Here is a 19,384-nt window from a genome sequence, read left to right on the forward strand (position 1 = left end):
ATTTTAACACAGAAGTTATGACTGATCTCCTTTCCATTCTTCTCGCAGATACCCTCATACAACCAACGCTTACTGGAAGAAATGTTCAACAGAGGAAGGGATGTGGTCAGCCACACATGAAGCATCAGGTCTTTCATTTTGTTGAAATTTGGGTTCATTGCATTAGTTCACACTAAATATGTCACATCTCTGCTCTCAACTCAGACTGCCCAAGTCCCTGCACTGAACAAGTTAGTGGTCTTTGTTAGCTCATGGCACGTACAGAACACAGAGACACTAAAATCAGTCTTTATCAGCCTTTTGCAAAATTGTTATTTACTGAATTCAACTCAGTTAATACTTACCTTTAGAAAGAAACCAGAACCCACAGATTTAATAAGACCTTGAAATCAGCATTGGACCACTGGAAGTGCAACACAGTAACAATGATAGTAAATTCCAGTATTAATTCATGCATATTTTAATTGCTATTTTAATGATACAAGAAATCCTCTGAAGCTTTCAATTTTTTTTTATTACGGTTTTATATATTTATATAAAACCACCAAAGCACTTTAAAGAATCATGCTTTCTTGTGTAATACATAAAACTAGTTTCATACTGTGCTTCTGAAATTTATCATGCTGTTTTTCAAGTTATTTTACAGATGGCACATTTAAAAAAAAAACAATGGAAGCATGAATTTCTAGTGACTGCAATGCAACACGGCATCCAAAACAAGATGTTTCATTACAACTAAGTTAAAGTGTGAGTGCATTATGTAATAAACAATAGCAGTTTGGCCATTTTAATCTTAATTCTGTTTACAATAAAACTAACATTTGTGCTTCGCGACCTAAAATCCCATGATATAAACATAAGTTCTCTGCTGTAAAAATCCCAACAAATTACCGTCCAAAAAGAAAAACGTATCTAAAACAGGAGACCAAGTTTAAAGCTACTCACTTTCCTCAAGAATTGCTATATTTAAGACTACTATGACATAAAAGACACAATAAGGCACAATGGGTGGTACAAACAAATGAATACAGTTGTCCATGAAACTTGTTCTCTTCCACAAATACTAAAATATGTACCGCTCAAGATAAATTTTCTCTTAAAAATGAAATACATCATCTTGTTATGCAAGTCCTATACAAAGATTTAAAATGTACACCATCTGAGCTGCCAAAAAAATAAAAAAGTGTATCAATTTTCCACAAAACTATATTTCTCACCAGCACATCCAGCCACTGGGAAAAAGATATCCCAGCACTCTGGAAAAGAAAAGCATCATTTCCCCTGTGTTTAAGACAAAAATATTGTATTCTGCATACAGTAGTGTATTTTACTTAAAAAAGCCTAGCACTATTAAAATTACAATATTGGTTTGGAAATTATTGGTTCACTGCCTGGATGAAATAAGGCACTTTCTTCCAGTGGGCAGCACTTTTCACATGTATGGAGACGATGAATCAGGTTCTGGTTGAAAACAAAAAGGGGCTCAGTGAGGTCCCAGAAGACGACAGGAACATTTCAACAGCAGGGGAAGACACAGGAGGTAAAACCTGGAGATGAAACTCTACACAGAAGTGGTCACTCTGTCAATGGCATTATTGACCTCGTTTTTGTTTGAATCCAGTCCTTTAGCAGCATTCATATCATTCCGTAAATTCTCCACTGTCTTTTTCATGTTCTTTAATTCTCCAGGGTGTGGAGTGGCTCGCCTTAGAAGTGTTCTCTAAAAATAAACAGCGCAATAAGTGGTTTTGCCTTTGGCTCTTTGAAAAACAACATACACTTTCAAGGCTTTAGCATTCACATACCAAATATTAGGTATCGATTTTTTTTTCCCCCCCCTTTCCTTTTCAAACTATGATACTCTATATTGAATGTTATTTTCATAGCTACTTGTTTATGAAGACAGTGAAAGAGGTTTTAAGAACTGTCTAGAAGCAGATTTTTTCCTCTCTTGACCTACTAATCTGAAAGCCACTCAAGTGAAGTACAATTACAAGTTAAGAAGATTCTTTCATATATATATAGTTGGGATTTTTTTTCCCCAAAAAAAACGTCCAAGTGATTAAGATCACATTTCAAACAAAAAAAACCGTTGAGCTGGCTTTGAAAGAATCCCACTAGATCTCTTTACAGCGTCAAATGCACTTTTGTGTGAGGTTCTGTATGCCTTCCAGCCCCACCACACAGTTTGGTTCTCTTGTCAATTGAGGACAAATGTCTAGAAAGGAAAAAGAGGGAGCATCTCTCTCTCCATCTTAGATGCAAGAACGTCTAACATCATCGTGCTGAAACCTTTGCAATGAAAACAAAATTTATGAAAACTCCAGTTAGCATCCAAATTAGAGACAAACATAACACCAAGAATAATTGCACAGATACGTATCAGTATAATACACATATACATGCAATTACTTTTCAGTGGTGTTTGTGTAAACTGTGGAGAAAGCAGCAGAACTGATGGCCCACAAATTGGTGCACTGGTCAAGACTGCTTTCAAAATCCACCTTTCTTCCTCACCAGTAGGATCGTAAACTTATTTTTCTCCTAAGAAGGTTCTTCCCTCAAGCCAGGCTGTAATACCATGACTGAAAGCAGTTCTCATTAACACCTGAGCCCTCATTATTGTATGGAATTTCTCGGGTTGGCACCACTGTTAAGAAGCATCACTCTGAACTCCCTTATCAGTCAATGTACAAACCACGCTGGTCAGGGACATCTAGTTTCTGCTGCTTTGGATTAAGCAGCCACCTTAACTGAAAATGTAAATGTTCATTTCCCTACTAACTCAGAATTTTATAGTCACTTTTTAAAGTAAAATCATGCTTCTAGCGTGGTACAATCCAGACAGTGCCCTGAGGAATCTCAAGCTGAGCTTTAATGAGGACCACCAGCAAGTTTTTAGACCATCAGAGAAGCATGCTGAGAATCTGACGGAAGTAGTCTTAATCTTTATGGAGAGTTTTAATTATTAACGAAAGTTAGTAAAGCAAAAGATCCCATTGCACTTTTATCTTCAGGGCATGCAGAGCCCAGCTTAATGGAGAGGTCTTATAAGTACAGTGACAGATGTTCCCACATCCTTTGTTTAGGTGGGAAACTAATGAGCAACATTCTTGTTGTTCATGGCCACTATAGTAGTTTCAATGCAAATGGCAGAAGAAAAAAAAAAAAAAATAAATAAAAAGGGAAAGAAAGAGATTGGAAATAGAAATTAGAGAGACAAACAATGGCAAGCTTAATGAAGAGACAAGCCAGAGTGCTGGAATTCTAAATTAGACCCACTATACTTTCAGGCAGTAAAGCTTCACAGATGCAGAGAAAGATCCTATCTTGTTTCTGGAAAGAAAACATCCTGAGCAGATGCAGGAAAACAAAGCAAAACAAAGACTGTCCTGAATCAGAACATAAAAGTTATATTCAAAGCAGAAAAAAAATATAAAGGCATTTTAAGTCAACAAGAAAAGTTTCATCAGTCAACATGAACAGTTTGTGCTACAAACGTATGCAAAAAGCATGCAGTCACAGCTGAAATCTTTACAGCAAGGCAACTCGGATACTTCGTACACTTTTGCACTAAAGTCACAGCGTCTGCAGGTATCCAAAGGCTTGAAAAACATACCATTTCGTTATCCTCTTCATCTTTTTCATCTTCTAAGAAACGAATTGCACTGACTCTATTCACTGCCCGCTCATTCCATGTTTCATCTGACATTTCATTTACCAAACTCTCCAGTGCACCACATCGTGGTAGGTTATCTGTTAGAACAGTGAAAACATAACTAAAGATCCACAGGAAATCTAAAATATCAGTATGCTGTATTGTTAATAACCGATCAGTCATCCAAGATTAAAAATTGGCTATTTCTATTTTTTTTTTTAATAGAAAACAGAACTTGCACTAATTTTCTGTTATCAAGTACACACAATAAATAGTTTCTGTATAAATGAGAAATTTCTCTATTTGGACTGTTTCAGGTTTCTGGCATACTGATTATGTAATTTAACATACTTGCCACTATACAAGCTTTTCTTCTGGATCACAGCTGCCATCTGACATTAGCCAGTTCCCTAAATGGCATTCCATAACACAGGATCATGGCTTTTACTGACCTCATCCTTTTAGTATGGCTGGGCATACACGTTCAACAATCTTAATTCCAAGCCTTCTGCCCTTGAAGCCATGAGTTCACTTGGAGAGGAGGGAATCTAATTTCTAGTAGTGAGGCCTTAGAGAAAGTCAGCCTGCCTCAGTTACTCTTCTTGAGCTAGCTTAATCTTCTATAAATACAAAGGGGTTCACTCGTTTGCTTATTTTAAATCTTAATGCAATTTGTATTCTTAAAATGCAGAAGCTGACACAAAACAGAGCCATTTCTACACTTCTATTGCTTTATTGGTTTCTATTTGCTCCAGCTGCATAGTACTGAAAGACTGTAATTAATCTAGGTAAGTCTGAGTACCTACAATGCAGATAACTACAACTGAGCTTTTCTCCTCAGGCCCCCTTTGTACTCAGCAGAGAAGAATCCACATGATTTCTTTAAGACGTCTGTTCTTGGATGGGATAAATTACTCTCCAGTGGCTTACAGCAAAAGTTTAAATATTAGCTCACATGAATCCCCTTGTATGTTTACACATTGCTGTAAAAGCTTGAGGACAAAAAACATCCAGGAGTTATTGGAGAAGCACCCCAGCCAACAGTGAAAAAGAGCTTCTAGCTCCACCTGACCCAGAGGCAAGTTTCAGCAGAAGAGGTAAAAGCAACTTATACTTCAATTCTACACTTGTTGAAGAATAGAACAGCTACTGTACAGCATTTTTTCTTGAAAGAAAATCAGTTTGCTAAACAGTAAAATGTTTACTGCTTATTAATAGCTATGCAATTATTTTTATGGTAAAGACACTGAAGTTGGAAAGCCACCAATTTTCACTAAATATATATGTATTTAGGATGTATAATCAAGGTACACAAATATGGACACCACTACTTGGCCCACTAGCAAGTTTCTGAATAATGATACAAGTATTCTTCCAGGTCTGTATTTTATTTATTGTAGCTGGTGCAATTGTATTTTCAATAACAGATACTTTTTACAAGTCTTCTGAAAACTAGTATAATTACCAAAAAAAAAAAAAAAAAAAGTTTAAAACTGAAAATTCAACCAGAACTTTGCTAATTTGCTCATTAGAGCTTACACACACTTTACAAACCTTTATGGAACACACAAGAGAGTAAAAAAAGAAGTAGTATTTTTGTACATAATGAAAAACTGACTCTAGGCACTTACCTTGGCAACCAGGCTCAGAAGGCATTTGAGGAAGCAATACACATGTTAAAATCTTTTCTCCTGTTTCAGGGTCTGAGTCAGTCTGAAACGTCAGCAAAGGTTGCGACTGGTTATCAGACAACCACAAAGCCTTCAGCTTTAAAGTAGTCAGGGAGAGGGGAAGATACAACAGCCTAGTTCAAAAAAAAAAGAAAAGTGAAAAAGTCAGGACAATCTCTAGGAGATTTAATAGATGGTCATGAAGTTGACTCTTAAGTATATATCCCTGAGCTGGAAGAAACAGGATTGAAATTAATGCCTCTAATAGAAAGCATTGCAGTAGCCATCAACTCCAACTACTCCATTCTTTTAAAAAGAATCTGCAGCTTAGCTTTATACCATAATTCACTGTAGCTGTGAATAACAGGTAACACAATGCTGAGTTTTTTCTACTGCAGTAAAATGCCCTGGAAGACAGACAAGCTGCTTCTGCTCTGGAGCCTTATATAGACACAATTGCCAGAACAGAAATATGTAAGAGCCTATGAGACAATTATATTGCATAGATGAGATGCCATTTGCTTTTCTTTTTTTTTTTTTCATTTAACTTTCTACTAAGCAACTGAAATAATATGCTGGTTTGCTCTTCCATACAGTTCTTTTCACACTTCGATGACTGAAGTATAGCAACTAAGATTCACGAGAAGCTGCAAGGTCAAAGTGGCATGATCTGTTACTTGCACTGTATCTTTAAGATAAGACAGTCAGTGTTACTTGACATTAAGGTTGGTGGTAGCTTCAGCTAAATCTCTACCGAATTGCCTAGGTTCTCATTTTTAATTCAGAACTATACAAATCCAGAGGGTTTTTTAAAATCCTATCTTTCCCTCAGGATCAAAGCAACCCAGAAAACACACTCATGACAACATACAGTTTATGCTACTTTGGGCCAAGGGGGAAGCCTCCTTTGACAATTTCAAAAGTAACACTAACACAAAAGTCATAATTGGTTTTTGTTACTTCATTCTTAGACTTAACATCTTTTGTTGTTAAAATGAATTAAGTAAATCCAGCAAAAAAAGTGACAGACATCTCTTACCTGTTTCCAGCAACATCCAGGACATGAAGTTCAGTGGCTTGTGAAATTTCAGAGGGAATTCGAGATAATCTGTTGTCACGTACAGAAAAGACATTAAGACTGCAGCACCCCCCGATCTATATTAGAGAAAAGAAAAGAAAAGCCTGGTTTTGTTGCAGTACGATACTATAAACAAAAGCATGAGGTACGGGTCACGTAATATGTCAGAGCACATTCTGGTCACGCCGCCTGCCAGACACCTCACCCAGAGGTACAGGCTGCAAACAAGTGTTGGCTTAAAAGTCTGACCTGAAGCGAGGCCATTGCAGCTGTTTCTTGAAGAGCTTTACCTGTGACTAATGTATAACTTTACAAATACCTCGGCTTCCACCCACCTTTTAGAGCAGGGGTGTCAAACTCATTTTCACCAGGGGCCACATCAGCCTCGCAGTTGCCTTCAAAGGGCCAAATGTATTTTAGGACTGTATAAATGTAGGTGAAAATGAGTTTTACACCCCTGTTTTAGAGCCTTCCAAGCCAGGAACAGATCAGTAACCACACAGATGTCACTTTGTAGACAACCCTCACAAAAAATATTAGCTGTAACTTTCCAGTTTTTCTAGCTCTGTGTTTTACATATTAATTCTCTCTTTCCTCATAACTTCAGATACAACCAAGAGTAATGAGGCTTTAGGCAAGGCAAAATGCTAAATAAACCAATCAACTCCCAGCAATTACTGAATCCATGAAAACTAACCAAGAGTTCACAAAAAGCAGAAGACTTCATGAGTAACATCTTTGATGCTCTGGTTTATTAGAAGAGTCTAATTTCAAGATAACTCCCATATGAACTGGCTGATTTAATCTCGTATCCTTTGTCTCTAGCAATTTATCCAAACATACACATCTGCATTCCCACGCTAATTTTGGGGTGCAAAAGATAGGAGTTTTCAGTTTAACTCTTAAAATATCAATATTTGACAAAGATACATGTTTTCAGAAAATGAAACCCTCTACATTTGACTAAGATAAAGCCAAACTCATTCCACCTTTCTGTTCCAGATGGCAATTACTGCTCCTATAAACAGTGAGTTTATTAGCTTTAGCAACTTGAAAGCTGCTTCAAGTAACTTTTTGTTCCTATTCACAAAGGAAATGTACCTTTGTTCGCTTATCACACTGAGCTTCAAAAAATACTGCTGTTTGTTTGCCTGCTCCAAAACTCACAGTGAGAAGGGTAAAAAAAAAACATATGTTGCTTCTCTTACTCTAAGTATTAGAGGCGGAATATCCTAAAGCCTTTTGAAGCTTTCAAGTGGACTTAGAACCAAACTACAGGCAGGAAACCTACTGAAAGATCTTAGCTCAAAAATTAGAGGACTTCTATAGCCAAACACATGTAAGAAGGTTTCTCTGTCCACAATATAGCCAACATACCGCTACGCCTTAGTAAAGAGTCCCCAAATCTGCGCTGAAATTATTTACGTGATCTAGTTAACTGTCAGTTCTGCCTTTCAAAACCCACAATTCAGTCCAAACCCAAGTTTGAGCTTACAGACAAATACCACAAAAGCTTTTCCACTAGTCAAAGTGAAAATCACATTGATTTAACCTACATTATTGACCAAGGAATATGCTATTTTTTAAAAGGATGCAACTGTGAATTCGAAAATAAACAAGCAGAGCATTAATAGCCCACTTACCTTCCTTTGTATCATAAATACATTTTAAGGGGAAAAAGCAGCAATCAGCTGCTCAAGGCTTCTGATTCACAAGCTATTTACAGTGCAGATTTACAGCACATTTTCTTGATAAAACAAAATCTGGGATGGTTTCCTTTAATTCACTGCACTATAAGATGCAGCTATTTTTGAGTACCAGCTTTCCCAGCCCCATGTATATGCTGGGAGCAGTAACCTTAGCCATTTTAGCTCATGAATCAAAGCCTTCAGAAACCAAAGCTCAAATCATGAACAAACATTTCTTAGTGCATTAATTCTGCTATTCACTTTAAAGCATGTGTAGATTCTTAGATAATGTGCCTTGACACACTCGCAGAATACAGCACCATGTAGAAAAATATTTTTTTTATATATATACACACATACTAAGTGTCTAATTGGTGTAACTAACATGAGGAGCTGTGAAAAGCAAGAGATACAAGTAGTGAACGTTGATGAGCCGGCAAGTGATGCCCTAACCGTACACAAAGTGTTCGCGTTTCCATGAATGAAGTTTGCGTTATTCAGTCTTGGAGCACAGAGATCCAAACAGTTTTGCCAAACAAACAAGGAAAGCCATGCAGCCCTGATGAGACCAAAACTTCTATACTTATGACAATGGAAAAATGCAGCAGTGGAACGGGCCAGCCTGAGTCATCATGCATTTAAAGCAGTTTAATGAAAGGTAACAGTAGAACCGTGGACTGAATAATACTTACAGGGTTATCAATTTACCTGACCCATAATTTTCCAAGCGGCTAACAATTAAGAAAATACAAGAGATGTTCAATTTATTTTTCTTTATCCATACTGGAGAAGAGCATGCCAACAAATGGAGACAGAACATACATACTTCTATTGCCAAAGAGGGTTAGAACTCCTAAGTTACTTTAACTTTGCTCTATCAGACAACAGGAAATTGTTCAAAGGTTCAGTTTCATTCAGAGGTAGCAAAGATCTTTTTTTTAAAATTATTATTTTTTTAATAGGGTAGTGGGGGGAGACAGCAAACAGATACTGAATTTTTTTCATAAAACTGTTTTTAGAAAATGCAAGGAGCATCTAACAAGCAGCATCAAGTAAGATATCACAGAGAGAAAAGACAAGCTGACACTTAAAAAAGAAAATAAAATCTTTGGCATTTCAAAAAAAGACAGCACCCATCCCACAGTACAGAAAGACATCAGGTCTGACGTTTGAAAACCTACACACAAAGTGGTACCACTGAGGCAAAGTGCAGACATGAAACGCCATGCTGAAAGGAAACCATCGTTGTGACCACTATGAAGTAAGAGGGTATCAGAATGTCGCTGGTTTGGCTGAGGGTCACTAGTTGACAGAGAGCCATGCTTTCCCAGGGTCTCATCACATGCTTACCACGGACTTTGCCAAACCACCGCAGAGGCACCAAGTACACAGCTGAGACCACAAGCCCATTGAACAGTGAAGCACACAGCTCATTTCCAGCACAGACTACAATCAATGAGGACAAGCATGTGCTCAGTTCTAGGCACATGAGTAACTATTCCAAAGACTGGATGCTCAAAGAAGTCCTCACATTCTTCTGTAGTGAGCTAGACATCAGGAAAAGGTCTCAAATGAGTTGGACATGTCTAAGTCATACTCCTGAGAATTACTTCATCCTAGCAACTTTAATTTAAGGGTTATTCACTTGTCTCAGCCTACCATCCCCAAAGAACAGTCAACCCAGATTAAAAAAAAAAAGCCACACACACAAATAAAATCCCACCACACACACACAGAAAATTATCATTACTACAAAGAGCTGATTTTGATATCACTGATTTTACAGTACTGTAAAATCTGAATAAAACTGCTTATTTGCATTCAGGTGGACTTGCTTCAGACAATGAGTGTCACTAGGATCCCTCTGGATCCCTCTGGGTTCCACACAAAACTCTACGCTTATGGAGGATTTTTTTTGCCTTTTTTTTTTTTTTCCCCCCCCCATCTCAGCCTGAGGCTCATTTTTCTAACAGCTTTCTTGTCAACGAGAAGCAGCAAGACCCTGCTAAACCTCCCCTCTGTGTTTTGATCATGACCCGTGCTCACCACTTCAGCCTCCTGCTTTTTTGATATTCAAAATCCGCTGCTGGTCCATCTTAAACACTCCTCCAGAACTGCAAGTCTTACCACATCACTTCTCTGCTGATGTTTCTGATGACTCCTCTGCTGCAGACGGACTGTTGTTCTGACCCCCGCATCAGCTGCATATTTTTGATCACCCAGATTTTACTGCTCTTAACTGATACAATAACCTGATGGCTGCCATTTGATTTTTGTTGCTGATTACGTCTTTGTAGCTATCTGGAGGTACAGGTTCATCCCTCTCTTTCCATTCAGTTCTCTCCCAAAAAATCCCATTTGCTCCCTTTCTTGAGCCCAGCTGTCAGTTGCAGTCATTCATCATCACAGACCAAATTTCAGCAATTAAAGTGGCACATCGTCACATTTTTAGTGCTCTAAAGCCAAAATACAAGTTACAGGTGTGGAACTCAGAAGACCTTCTAGTTGCATCAGCTGAATAACATCTTTTGATCTCAGCATCTGTTAACTGCTCAAAAGCTACAAAACAATTCTGCTGTCCTCTACCAGTTAGCACCTTTCACATAGGTATAAGCAATGCAAAAAAAAAAAACCAAAAAGCAACCCTGACATTATGACAAATACTGCCATGATAAATCTTTAGCATGTGACTAGAAGTCCAGAGACACATTTCATTTATTCAACTCTTAATACAGCTGTCAGCATCAAGAACTTTTACAAGATTTATATAACTTTGATAAATATACTGAAAATTTAAACATAGTTCCTATTTTGTTGTAAAATCTTTTCCAGTGTGTCATAACCAAAATTTTGCTTGGATTCAAAGTAAATAAAGTCAGAATTTTCCTTGGCCTCAGATAAAACAGATTAATTCTTTAACTGCAAGCACAGAACACATTCAGAGGTGGAAGGAACTGCCCAATTCACTAATATTAGCTATTATTCAGTTATTATTATCTTTAAATTGGCTAGGAAAATCTGCAAACTCACTTTAATACTTCCTGCACTAGTGAATAGTATGGGAGGAGCACAGCAATATTGCTTCTCTGCCCTGTGACTCAAGACAAGTTGTCCTGCATTTTTCCCTAGTACCTTTTTTTCTCCCTTTGAGACACACAAATGAGGGAACAGACAGGACATTAGAAGTTAAAACCAGAAACAAAGTGGCCCCAACTTCCTAAAAAAAAAAAAAAAAAAAAAAAAGGAAAAGCCAACCCTGCAGTTTTACCAACTGTAGTAATAATTCTCAGCCACAATATACCTGAGAGCCAGGAAGGACACAATACCAGAGCTCTGCAGGTTGTAGAGACTCATTAACAAAAGCACATGTACTGGAAAACATTCCAAGGAGGTTATTTATGCAAGTGCCAAAATCAACACACCAGTTTCACCAGCGTTTCAATTCCAGGGTGGGATTTCAATACCGAAGAGTCACCAGGCAGGTCTTTCAAGTTTATGGGGAAAAACATTTGTAACTATGAACAGGTTTAGACATTCTCCATTCTTGCCCAAATCTGTTTCGCCACTCAGTTCAGTGAGAGAGGGATCGAGCTGCACGATGCGATACTGAAGATGAAATCTGTCAGTGACTCAAGTCTTGGTCAGACATTCAGCTGCTCCACGTTTTCCCTTATATATCAGCACCAGATACAGAAGAACCTCTGAACCAGGAAATTTTGAAGCATTATTTGCATATGAACTCCTCTATAATCCCAGATTAAGAAGTCTTACACCAAAAAGTAGAGACTAGTTTTACAAATGTGCATTAAAACAATCTGGTAATGTAATGGATTGACGGGCTGACCCAAAATCCAATCCTAGTAAACTGTTAACAAAAAAAAAACGAAAGCAAAAAAATGAAAAACAAACAACAAAAAACCAAACCAAAATAAAAACCCCCAAAACAACAAAAACAACAACAACAAAAACAGCAAACAAAAAAACCCACCAACAACACAAACCAAACACAACAACCAACCACCCCAAACAAACCTCAACACCACAAAACAAAACCCCGCACCACCACAAAGAAAAGCTAGAACTCATAATTTCACCAGGTTATATTAGAGCAGGCACGTAATTTCTGCCATCACATCCATAAAAGCTCTCTTTGCTACACGAATAATTCTGGAGGGAAGGACAGAGACACCAGCAAGTAGATATATTTATTACATGTGCTCTTCTCCCTAGTAGAGCCCCCATCTTTTCTGTATGCATTTGTTCCTCTCCAACAGAAACCAGCAAAGGCCTCTCCCACACCTATTTCTTATAAGGATGAAGACCACAAATGCACAGCTCTTCTAGCCATTCTATAAAGCACAGAAAGAACAAGAGGAAGCAGGAAGGAAAAGTGGGGAAGGAAGGAAGCAAGGAAGGAAGGAAGCAAGGAAGGAAGGAAGCAAGGAAGGAAGGAAGCAAGGAAGGAAGGAAGCAAGGAAGGAAGGAAGCAAGATACAGAGTAAGAATCCCTGCAGTGCATAGTCCCACATCTGACTGCTTCTGTGAGGAGTAACTACTACCAGTACTAACACTGACTGATGTGCAAACATCTGAGACCCTAGTCTTACCATATTATCTCAGGAGACATCTTAAGCAACACACAGCAGGCTGTGGTGTCAATAAAATGACTGCTGTCAGAAGTCGGTGCCTGGTTTTAAATATTAGTTAGTCATTCTGAGATGAAAATAAATGCAAAAGATGGTATGCTTTCTCACTGTCAAGCAGAACCTTCCAACAGACAGAAGACATTTTTCAGTTTTTCTTAAGTGGTCTACCAAAGCATTCTGTACCCCTTTTTTTTAAGTCAGAAGGAAAATGAAAACTGAATATTTCACCAAGACACCAAATTGTTTCTCCTCTCCATCCAAACGGACACCCAGCATCAGATCTTGGCCATTATCCGCATCCCTGAAGCTGCTCCTGTGGATGCTTCGCACAACAGCACACAGTGCTCATTACAACTGTGCACTCCGTTTACGCAGAACATTTTTCTTTCAGAGCTACGAAACCTGACTCTTCACCGAATTCCTTTGCATTTCAACCAGAAAACTTGTACTACAGAAAAGCTCACATTTGATTTAAAGCAAAAGGCTACTGGTTAAGAAACAGACAAAACAGGAGCAGAGAAGAGATTTCTTTCTGTTTTCACAGCTAGCATTTCAGCATTGTTAGAAGGCAATCTAAAGACTTTGACAGAAAAGTGGTTTATTGAACAACCTAAGCATAAGGAATTGAAACTGAAACGTGAAAAACTGAAACTGAAATATCTAGTTAGCTAGATGGTAGGTTCTGCAATACACACATACTAAACAGTGCTTTTGGGGCAAACCATTGCATCAGTTGTTTTGGCTTTCTCTTTGTTACCATTGCCAGCTTGGAATTCAAACCCACTATCTAGAGGGTGGATATGACCCTCCAGTTGGAGGAAGACAGACTTCATTTAAAAAAATCCACAGAGCATAACATGCTTTAATGAAACATTCTGGAGATCTTATGTTAAATGTAATTTCCAAGTTTCAAAGAAGTGGACGCCAAGGAGATTTGTTTCTTCTGTTTCTCTGCCAAGCTCCCTGGGGACCACCCTCTCCCATCCTTATTTCCTGGACTTTCTCCAACTCCCCAGCTCACCTCATTCCAGATACCACCTTCCGTTTCCTCATCACTCACCTTCTCCAAACAGAGACTCGTCCCTGACTTTATCTCACCCCTTGTGCAGACGTCCCCTCCCCTCTCATGTGCGCTGATGTTCTTAACACACATTCTTGTTCTTCACCCTTCAATACCTCCACATCCTTCACCAACTGGGCAACACTTTCCACCTCTGAAACCCATTTCTGGTTCAAAATCTCCACTTTCTTGTTCAGCATCAGTCCTTTTATCATTCTGCACCAAGCCCTTGACTCTGTTGTTCCCCCCAGACACACACCATAGTCACCTGCTTTACCTGTTTCTGATGCTGAGCCTCCTCCTCTTACCTGCTCTTCTCCCTGCTCCTTTCAAGCCACGCTGCTCACCTCATGCACTGTCTCCAATACCATGAACTCAAGTAAATGAAGAAAAGTGCTCACACACTACCTAAGCTACTAATGGCCAATCTGGCAGGAAAGTGTATCGTAAAACCTTACATGTTATAACAAACTCAGAGCAATTCTGCTTAAAGGTGCACTAAACACAAAACTGTATGAGTCCCAAGCACGGATAGTCTATGACACCTGTGTAATGTATTAAGTTCTCTGCAGAGACATGGAAAGTTTTCTGCTGAATAAGTACAAGATCAAAATTGCCATTACATACCCAGAAACATGGTTTTCCCAAGGTCCTGCCTCTCGTTAGCTTTTATGCAACCTGTCTGGGTGCACCCTCTGCAATTTTATGTGCAGAACAGCAGCACCTCTGCAGAGGAGATGCTATCCTGCTAAAGGTGCTGCAGTACTCTCATCTTCCCTCCCTCACCTTACGCCCTGTCAAACATACACTTTCAAGACAATCTGTAAAGGAGCAATAAGGGTTATTGTGGAGCCTCAACTAGGCAACTGACCTGTGGCAGCTCAGACCTGGGCCACTGGAATTGTTGCTGCCAGTGCTACAGCAGCATCCTCTGCCCCTGCTCAACCCCTCCTCTTCAGACCATCGGCTCTTCCCCAGATCCTGGTTCCCAGCCACTTTGTTCCCTCCTCACACCTCCTCTTCAAGCAGTCCAAGCTCTGTAAGTAAGCGGGCCTGAGCAGAAGTGTGGTCTCACGAAGCAGAGCTGATACTCCTCTCAATTCCCATCCACCAGCTGCCACCTGAGTACAAACCCCTCCTGCTCCTGAAGTGACTGAGAGTGGTGAACAAAAGCTACGCCCTGAGAGCCACATGTTAGAAACAGGAAAATTAAGGGGGAGAACTACTTGGACAAAAACAGGAGTGCGAGCAGAGCCGACTCTCAATCCCATGCTCTAATCACAAGATGCTGCTTCCCCCAGTCTTTCTCCAGAATTTAGTGCTGAACTAAACTTGTAAGGCCTTCATTACATTTAGTTTCACAACAGAAATTCTAGTCTCATTTCATTCCATTATACTGTTATGATAGACAAGAAGCCCTAGTGAACATCATTGTAAGATACCAGGTATCAGTGATCTTGATCACATCAGGTCCACATATTTAAAGGCAAAATTAGCCCTGAGATCCCCAAAACAAAAAGATTGTCAAAACAGTCTCTGAATCATTTTTCAGAATATGAAACCTTCCCTTTGCTATTGCTCGCAAGAGTGAGGCGAGGAATACTCTGGCAATACTTTCATACTACATACAGAAGAGGCATATTGATGTTTAAATGCATTCGCTCTAACAGAACTCCCAGTCTTCAAGTAGTGACCTGACACTCACACTGGGAATTACTAGTTACAAACTAATTAGACCCAAACCCTCGTGTTCAACTGCAAAGACATTTTGCACTTCCAAGCCACCAAACCACCACAGCTGCTGCTCAGATCTAATGGACAAGCTTCTGGTTATGATCAGTTTGTGAAAAACAGCCAGTGGAGCAAAGCTGCCTGATACTTCTTGTAGGCACTTGAAATCAAGAGTTTTTTGTTTTGTATAATCACATCTGTGAGACTTACTTGCACAAAACTTACCTCTTTGGGCAATGATGTTAATTTGTTTCTATCGGCATTCAAATTGTTCAGCTTCTTTAGTCTTCCAATGCTCTTCGGCAACGACTGTTCCAACAAATACAAAACAATATGCAAACAGAATTTGTAAATTCATGGAGTTGGAACAAAACTTCCCACTTTAAAATAAATTAATATTAATAGACTTAATGGACTTATTTATAGATTTAATAATTATTTATTTAATTTAATAAAATTTATTTAGCTTAATAGAATCAATAGACTGATCCACTTTCAAAATCAGAGTGTAGTTAACCCTCATCACTACCAGGCCTTTCAAAGGACATCCAATGTTTTATCTTGCAGAAGTAATGTCCAGGAACATCAGATTCTGATATAAATTCACTCATGGATTCTGCACTAAGATGACAGATGCACAACAGCCATGTACCAAAGCATGTATGCAGAATGTCCATATTATATAACTTTAGGGTTCCTAAACAGATAATAGACAGCCAAGTTTCTAACTTACGTGCTATGAACTGAACTCTGGAGAGGCGTCTTTCCAATAGCCTGAAGCTCCTAACTCAACTAAGCACCAGCCTAACTTAAGAAATGCTCAAATCTAGACTTTTATCAACACTTCTGCTCTCCAAGTGTCAGCATCATGTGAAGACAGTTTCAAAATAATGGAAGGAAACATCTAATGCAAGGAAGTCTGAGATTTATTTTAGTTGACCACATATCGTATTTAATACCTAGCTGGAGTAGAGCAGCAGAGCAAGGAATGGTACAACTGCAGCTCTGCAGTGCTCAGGGCTCTTATTCAGTTCCAGCAAGTCTGATCCAGATAATGCACATCAAAAATTGGCAACAACGCAATGTGCCACCAACTCCACATTAAAAACACAAAGCAAGTGATACCTGCAGCCCAGGTGCTCCAGTTCCCTCACTGATCATGAAAGATTCAAGAGTGAATATGTAATTGTGTAAGCCTTTGGAAAGGAGGATTATTGCTACACACAACTTGATTGTCAGCATTCACTTAACAGGTTAGAAATAAAATGCATTTAAAAGAAATTCGCTATTTAACAGTAGCAATGGTGAGTAACCTGATGAGTTAAGTGACTCAGCACTTAGCAGCAGGTCTTATTACCACCGGCCATTTGAGCAGCCCTGGCCATGCCTACCTGCAGTTGGTTTTCTGTTAGAACTAGTTCAGTAAGGCTTTCGCAGTCTCCAATTGAATCCGTTAGTTGAATAAGTTTGTTCTGATCAGCCTTCAAAATGGAGAGCCTCCTCAGTTTTCCTGTACAGAAAGAACAACACGTTTGTTTAGCTTAGTATCCTCCAAAGCCTGCTTTAATTATAGAAAATTTTACTGCTGCAAAACTTTTAGAAATTCTCTAACACAGTGAAAATTTCTTTTCAGGTAAACAAAAAACCAAATACAAAACAACCATAAAAACCCAAGCATTGCTTCTCTTGGTGCTTGCACTATTTTTGCAAGTTTATAACATCACTAAATTAATATTCAATATAAATATTCATATCCAATATTTAGGCATATTAAATTGTATTAAAGTTGCAATCTGAATGGTACCCATTCAAGGACATGTCTACCCAAAGGCCTATAAACAGGGCAAAATGATCTATTTTTTGCTCAATTATACAATGTTTATTAATAAAGAAGTGTCCAGAAGATCATCTATGCCTATTCAGCCAGAGTAAGTAAGGCTTGCACTGAAGTGACAGCCCAAAACTAAACAGGATCAAGGTCTCTTTATCCTAATATAGAATGCAGTTAGTCAGATATGAAACCCAACAGATTACAGATCAAACTTCTTTGAAGGTCTTCTCCCCAGAAAGGACAAAATACCATTTCAGAGCAGAAAGTTCACTTTGTTCTGCTCCTTTTTACCAGAATGGTCTTTGGTGCCAAGAGGAGCTGATCCAGGCAGAACCCAAGACAGAGAATTCAGGAGACACCACTGACTGCTGACATGTCCCAGCCCATGCTCACGTGGTCCAAAAAAGCTGTCATAGGCTGGCACACCAAATTTGCTGATGATTCTAAATCATGAAGAGACAGCTGATACACAGAAAGATAGCAACCTACAGAGAAACCCAAGGTCCAGCAAGGAAAAGCGCAAAGCTCTGCACCTGGGCAGAATGAACCCGTGCACCAGCACAGGCTGGGAAGTGACGGGCTGTACAGGAGCCCTGCTGGAAAGGACCTGGGGGCTATGGTGAGCATCAAGCTGAACATGAACTAGCAGTGAGCTCTCACCAGAAATAAACACTGGCTGGACTATGTTAGAACTACAGCCAGGAGATCAATGGAAGTTACTATATCCTATCTACTTGGCACCAGTGAGGCCACACCTGTGAAATCATACTCAGTTTCATGTCCTCTCCCGTCTTCCCCCACAACTCCACAATTCAAGTGAGATGGTGATGGCGGTCCAGCACAAAGCTGCAAATGTGACCAGAGCACATGTGAGCTGAGGCTGGGAGAGCTGACTTTGTTGACTCCAGCAAAGCAGCAGCCAAGGAGGCATCTGGGAACAGCCCACAACTACTTGAAGGCAGTTACAGAGATGACAGAGCCAAACTCCTCTCCACAGTGGCAGGTGAGACAGCAATGGCCACAAACTGAAGCATGGGCTCGACACTTGGAGAAGCTTCCTCAGTGGGAGGTGGTGCAGCTCTGACACAGGCTGCCCACGGATGCTGGAGCCATCTCCGTGAGGGGCTTCAGAGACTTGGTGAGACACAGCCACAGTTGACCTGACCCACTAGTGTTGGTGACAGCCCTGCTTCGAGGGCTCTACAGATCCACCAGTCCAACCAGCATTTCAGTGATCAGCTGAACCCCTCCCAGTAGCTTCCACAGAGACCAGCGAGTTTCACTTCAACCCCAACACCAGAATTCCCCAGTTTCACGCAGTAAGTTCCAGTATTATACAAAATATATACTGTTGCCCTACCCAATTTTCCAAACACAAGTAAGCTATTATATTCACATAAGTAGCTTTTTTTTTTTGCCTTTGTAACAAAATTAGATCCAGAAAATGTTACAAAATGCACAGGCAAACTAGACCTGGCCTGAAATGGCCTGGCCCTTTGCAACAACCTTCCCCAGCAAAGCAACTCCATTTCACAGGGCTGTCGAGAAGCAGCAGCTCCTCTTGCTCAGCAGCTGGTGTTAAAGCTGAGCTTCCCTGGTGCAGGCTGCGTGGGCTGTCACCTTGCAGAAGGTACAGCTCCATTTCTCATGTGCAACACCTGTACTGGCCAGCTCAGGTCACCAGAGAGGGCTGCTGCGAGCCTCTACCAAACACATGCTAGCCAGCTGTAGGATGCACAGTAGTCACCCTGGTCTCCCAAGTTTAATTTCTAGAAAAACACTGCTCTTTTCTCAGGCTCACATACCATATGGAGGGAGGGGGAAGGTCTGCCCATTGTTTCCCACATTCCTCCTTCTCCTACACCTTTATTTAAAAAAAAAAAAAAAAAAAAAAAACCTGGCAAGGAGAAGGCATGGTCTTGCAACATGAGACTGTCAGGAAAAACAGCTGATGAGTAGCAGAGAAACAATGCCTCACTGACTACTTTCCACAACTGCTGCAGGTGTAAACACATTTACCTT

General features: G+C 39.7%; 1 protein-coding gene across 2 annotated transcripts in view; it reads right to left on the bottom strand.

Moving 5' to 3' along the window:
* Nucleotides 1–488: 488 nt before the first annotated feature.
* The window catches only part of LRRC1 (leucine rich repeat containing 1), a 71,644-nt gene continuing 52,748 nt past the window's right edge, over nt 489–19,384 (bottom strand). For both annotated transcript variants that reach the window (XM_082049286.1, XM_082049285.1), the window contains 6 exons: nt 16,923–17,041; nt 15,757–15,840; nt 6,368–6,483; nt 5,290–5,462; nt 3,620–3,756; nt 489–1,720 (listed from right to left, as the gene is read on the bottom strand). In XM_082049286.1, the coding sequence (XP_081905412.1) occupies nt 1,562–1,720; nt 3,620–3,756; nt 5,290–5,462; nt 6,368–6,483; nt 15,757–15,840; nt 16,923–17,041 (788 nt within the window). In that variant the 3' untranslated portion in view covers nt 489–1,561. The remainder of the gene's footprint in view (nt 1,721–3,619; nt 3,757–5,289; nt 5,463–6,367; nt 6,484–15,756; nt 15,841–16,922; nt 17,042–19,384) is intronic.

The sequence above is a fragment of the Streptopelia decaocto genome (genome assembly GCF_964273445.1).
Source record: "Streptopelia decaocto genome assembly, chromosome: 3".
Classification (NCBI taxonomy): Eukaryota; Metazoa; Chordata; class Aves; order Columbiformes; family Columbidae; genus Streptopelia; species Streptopelia decaocto.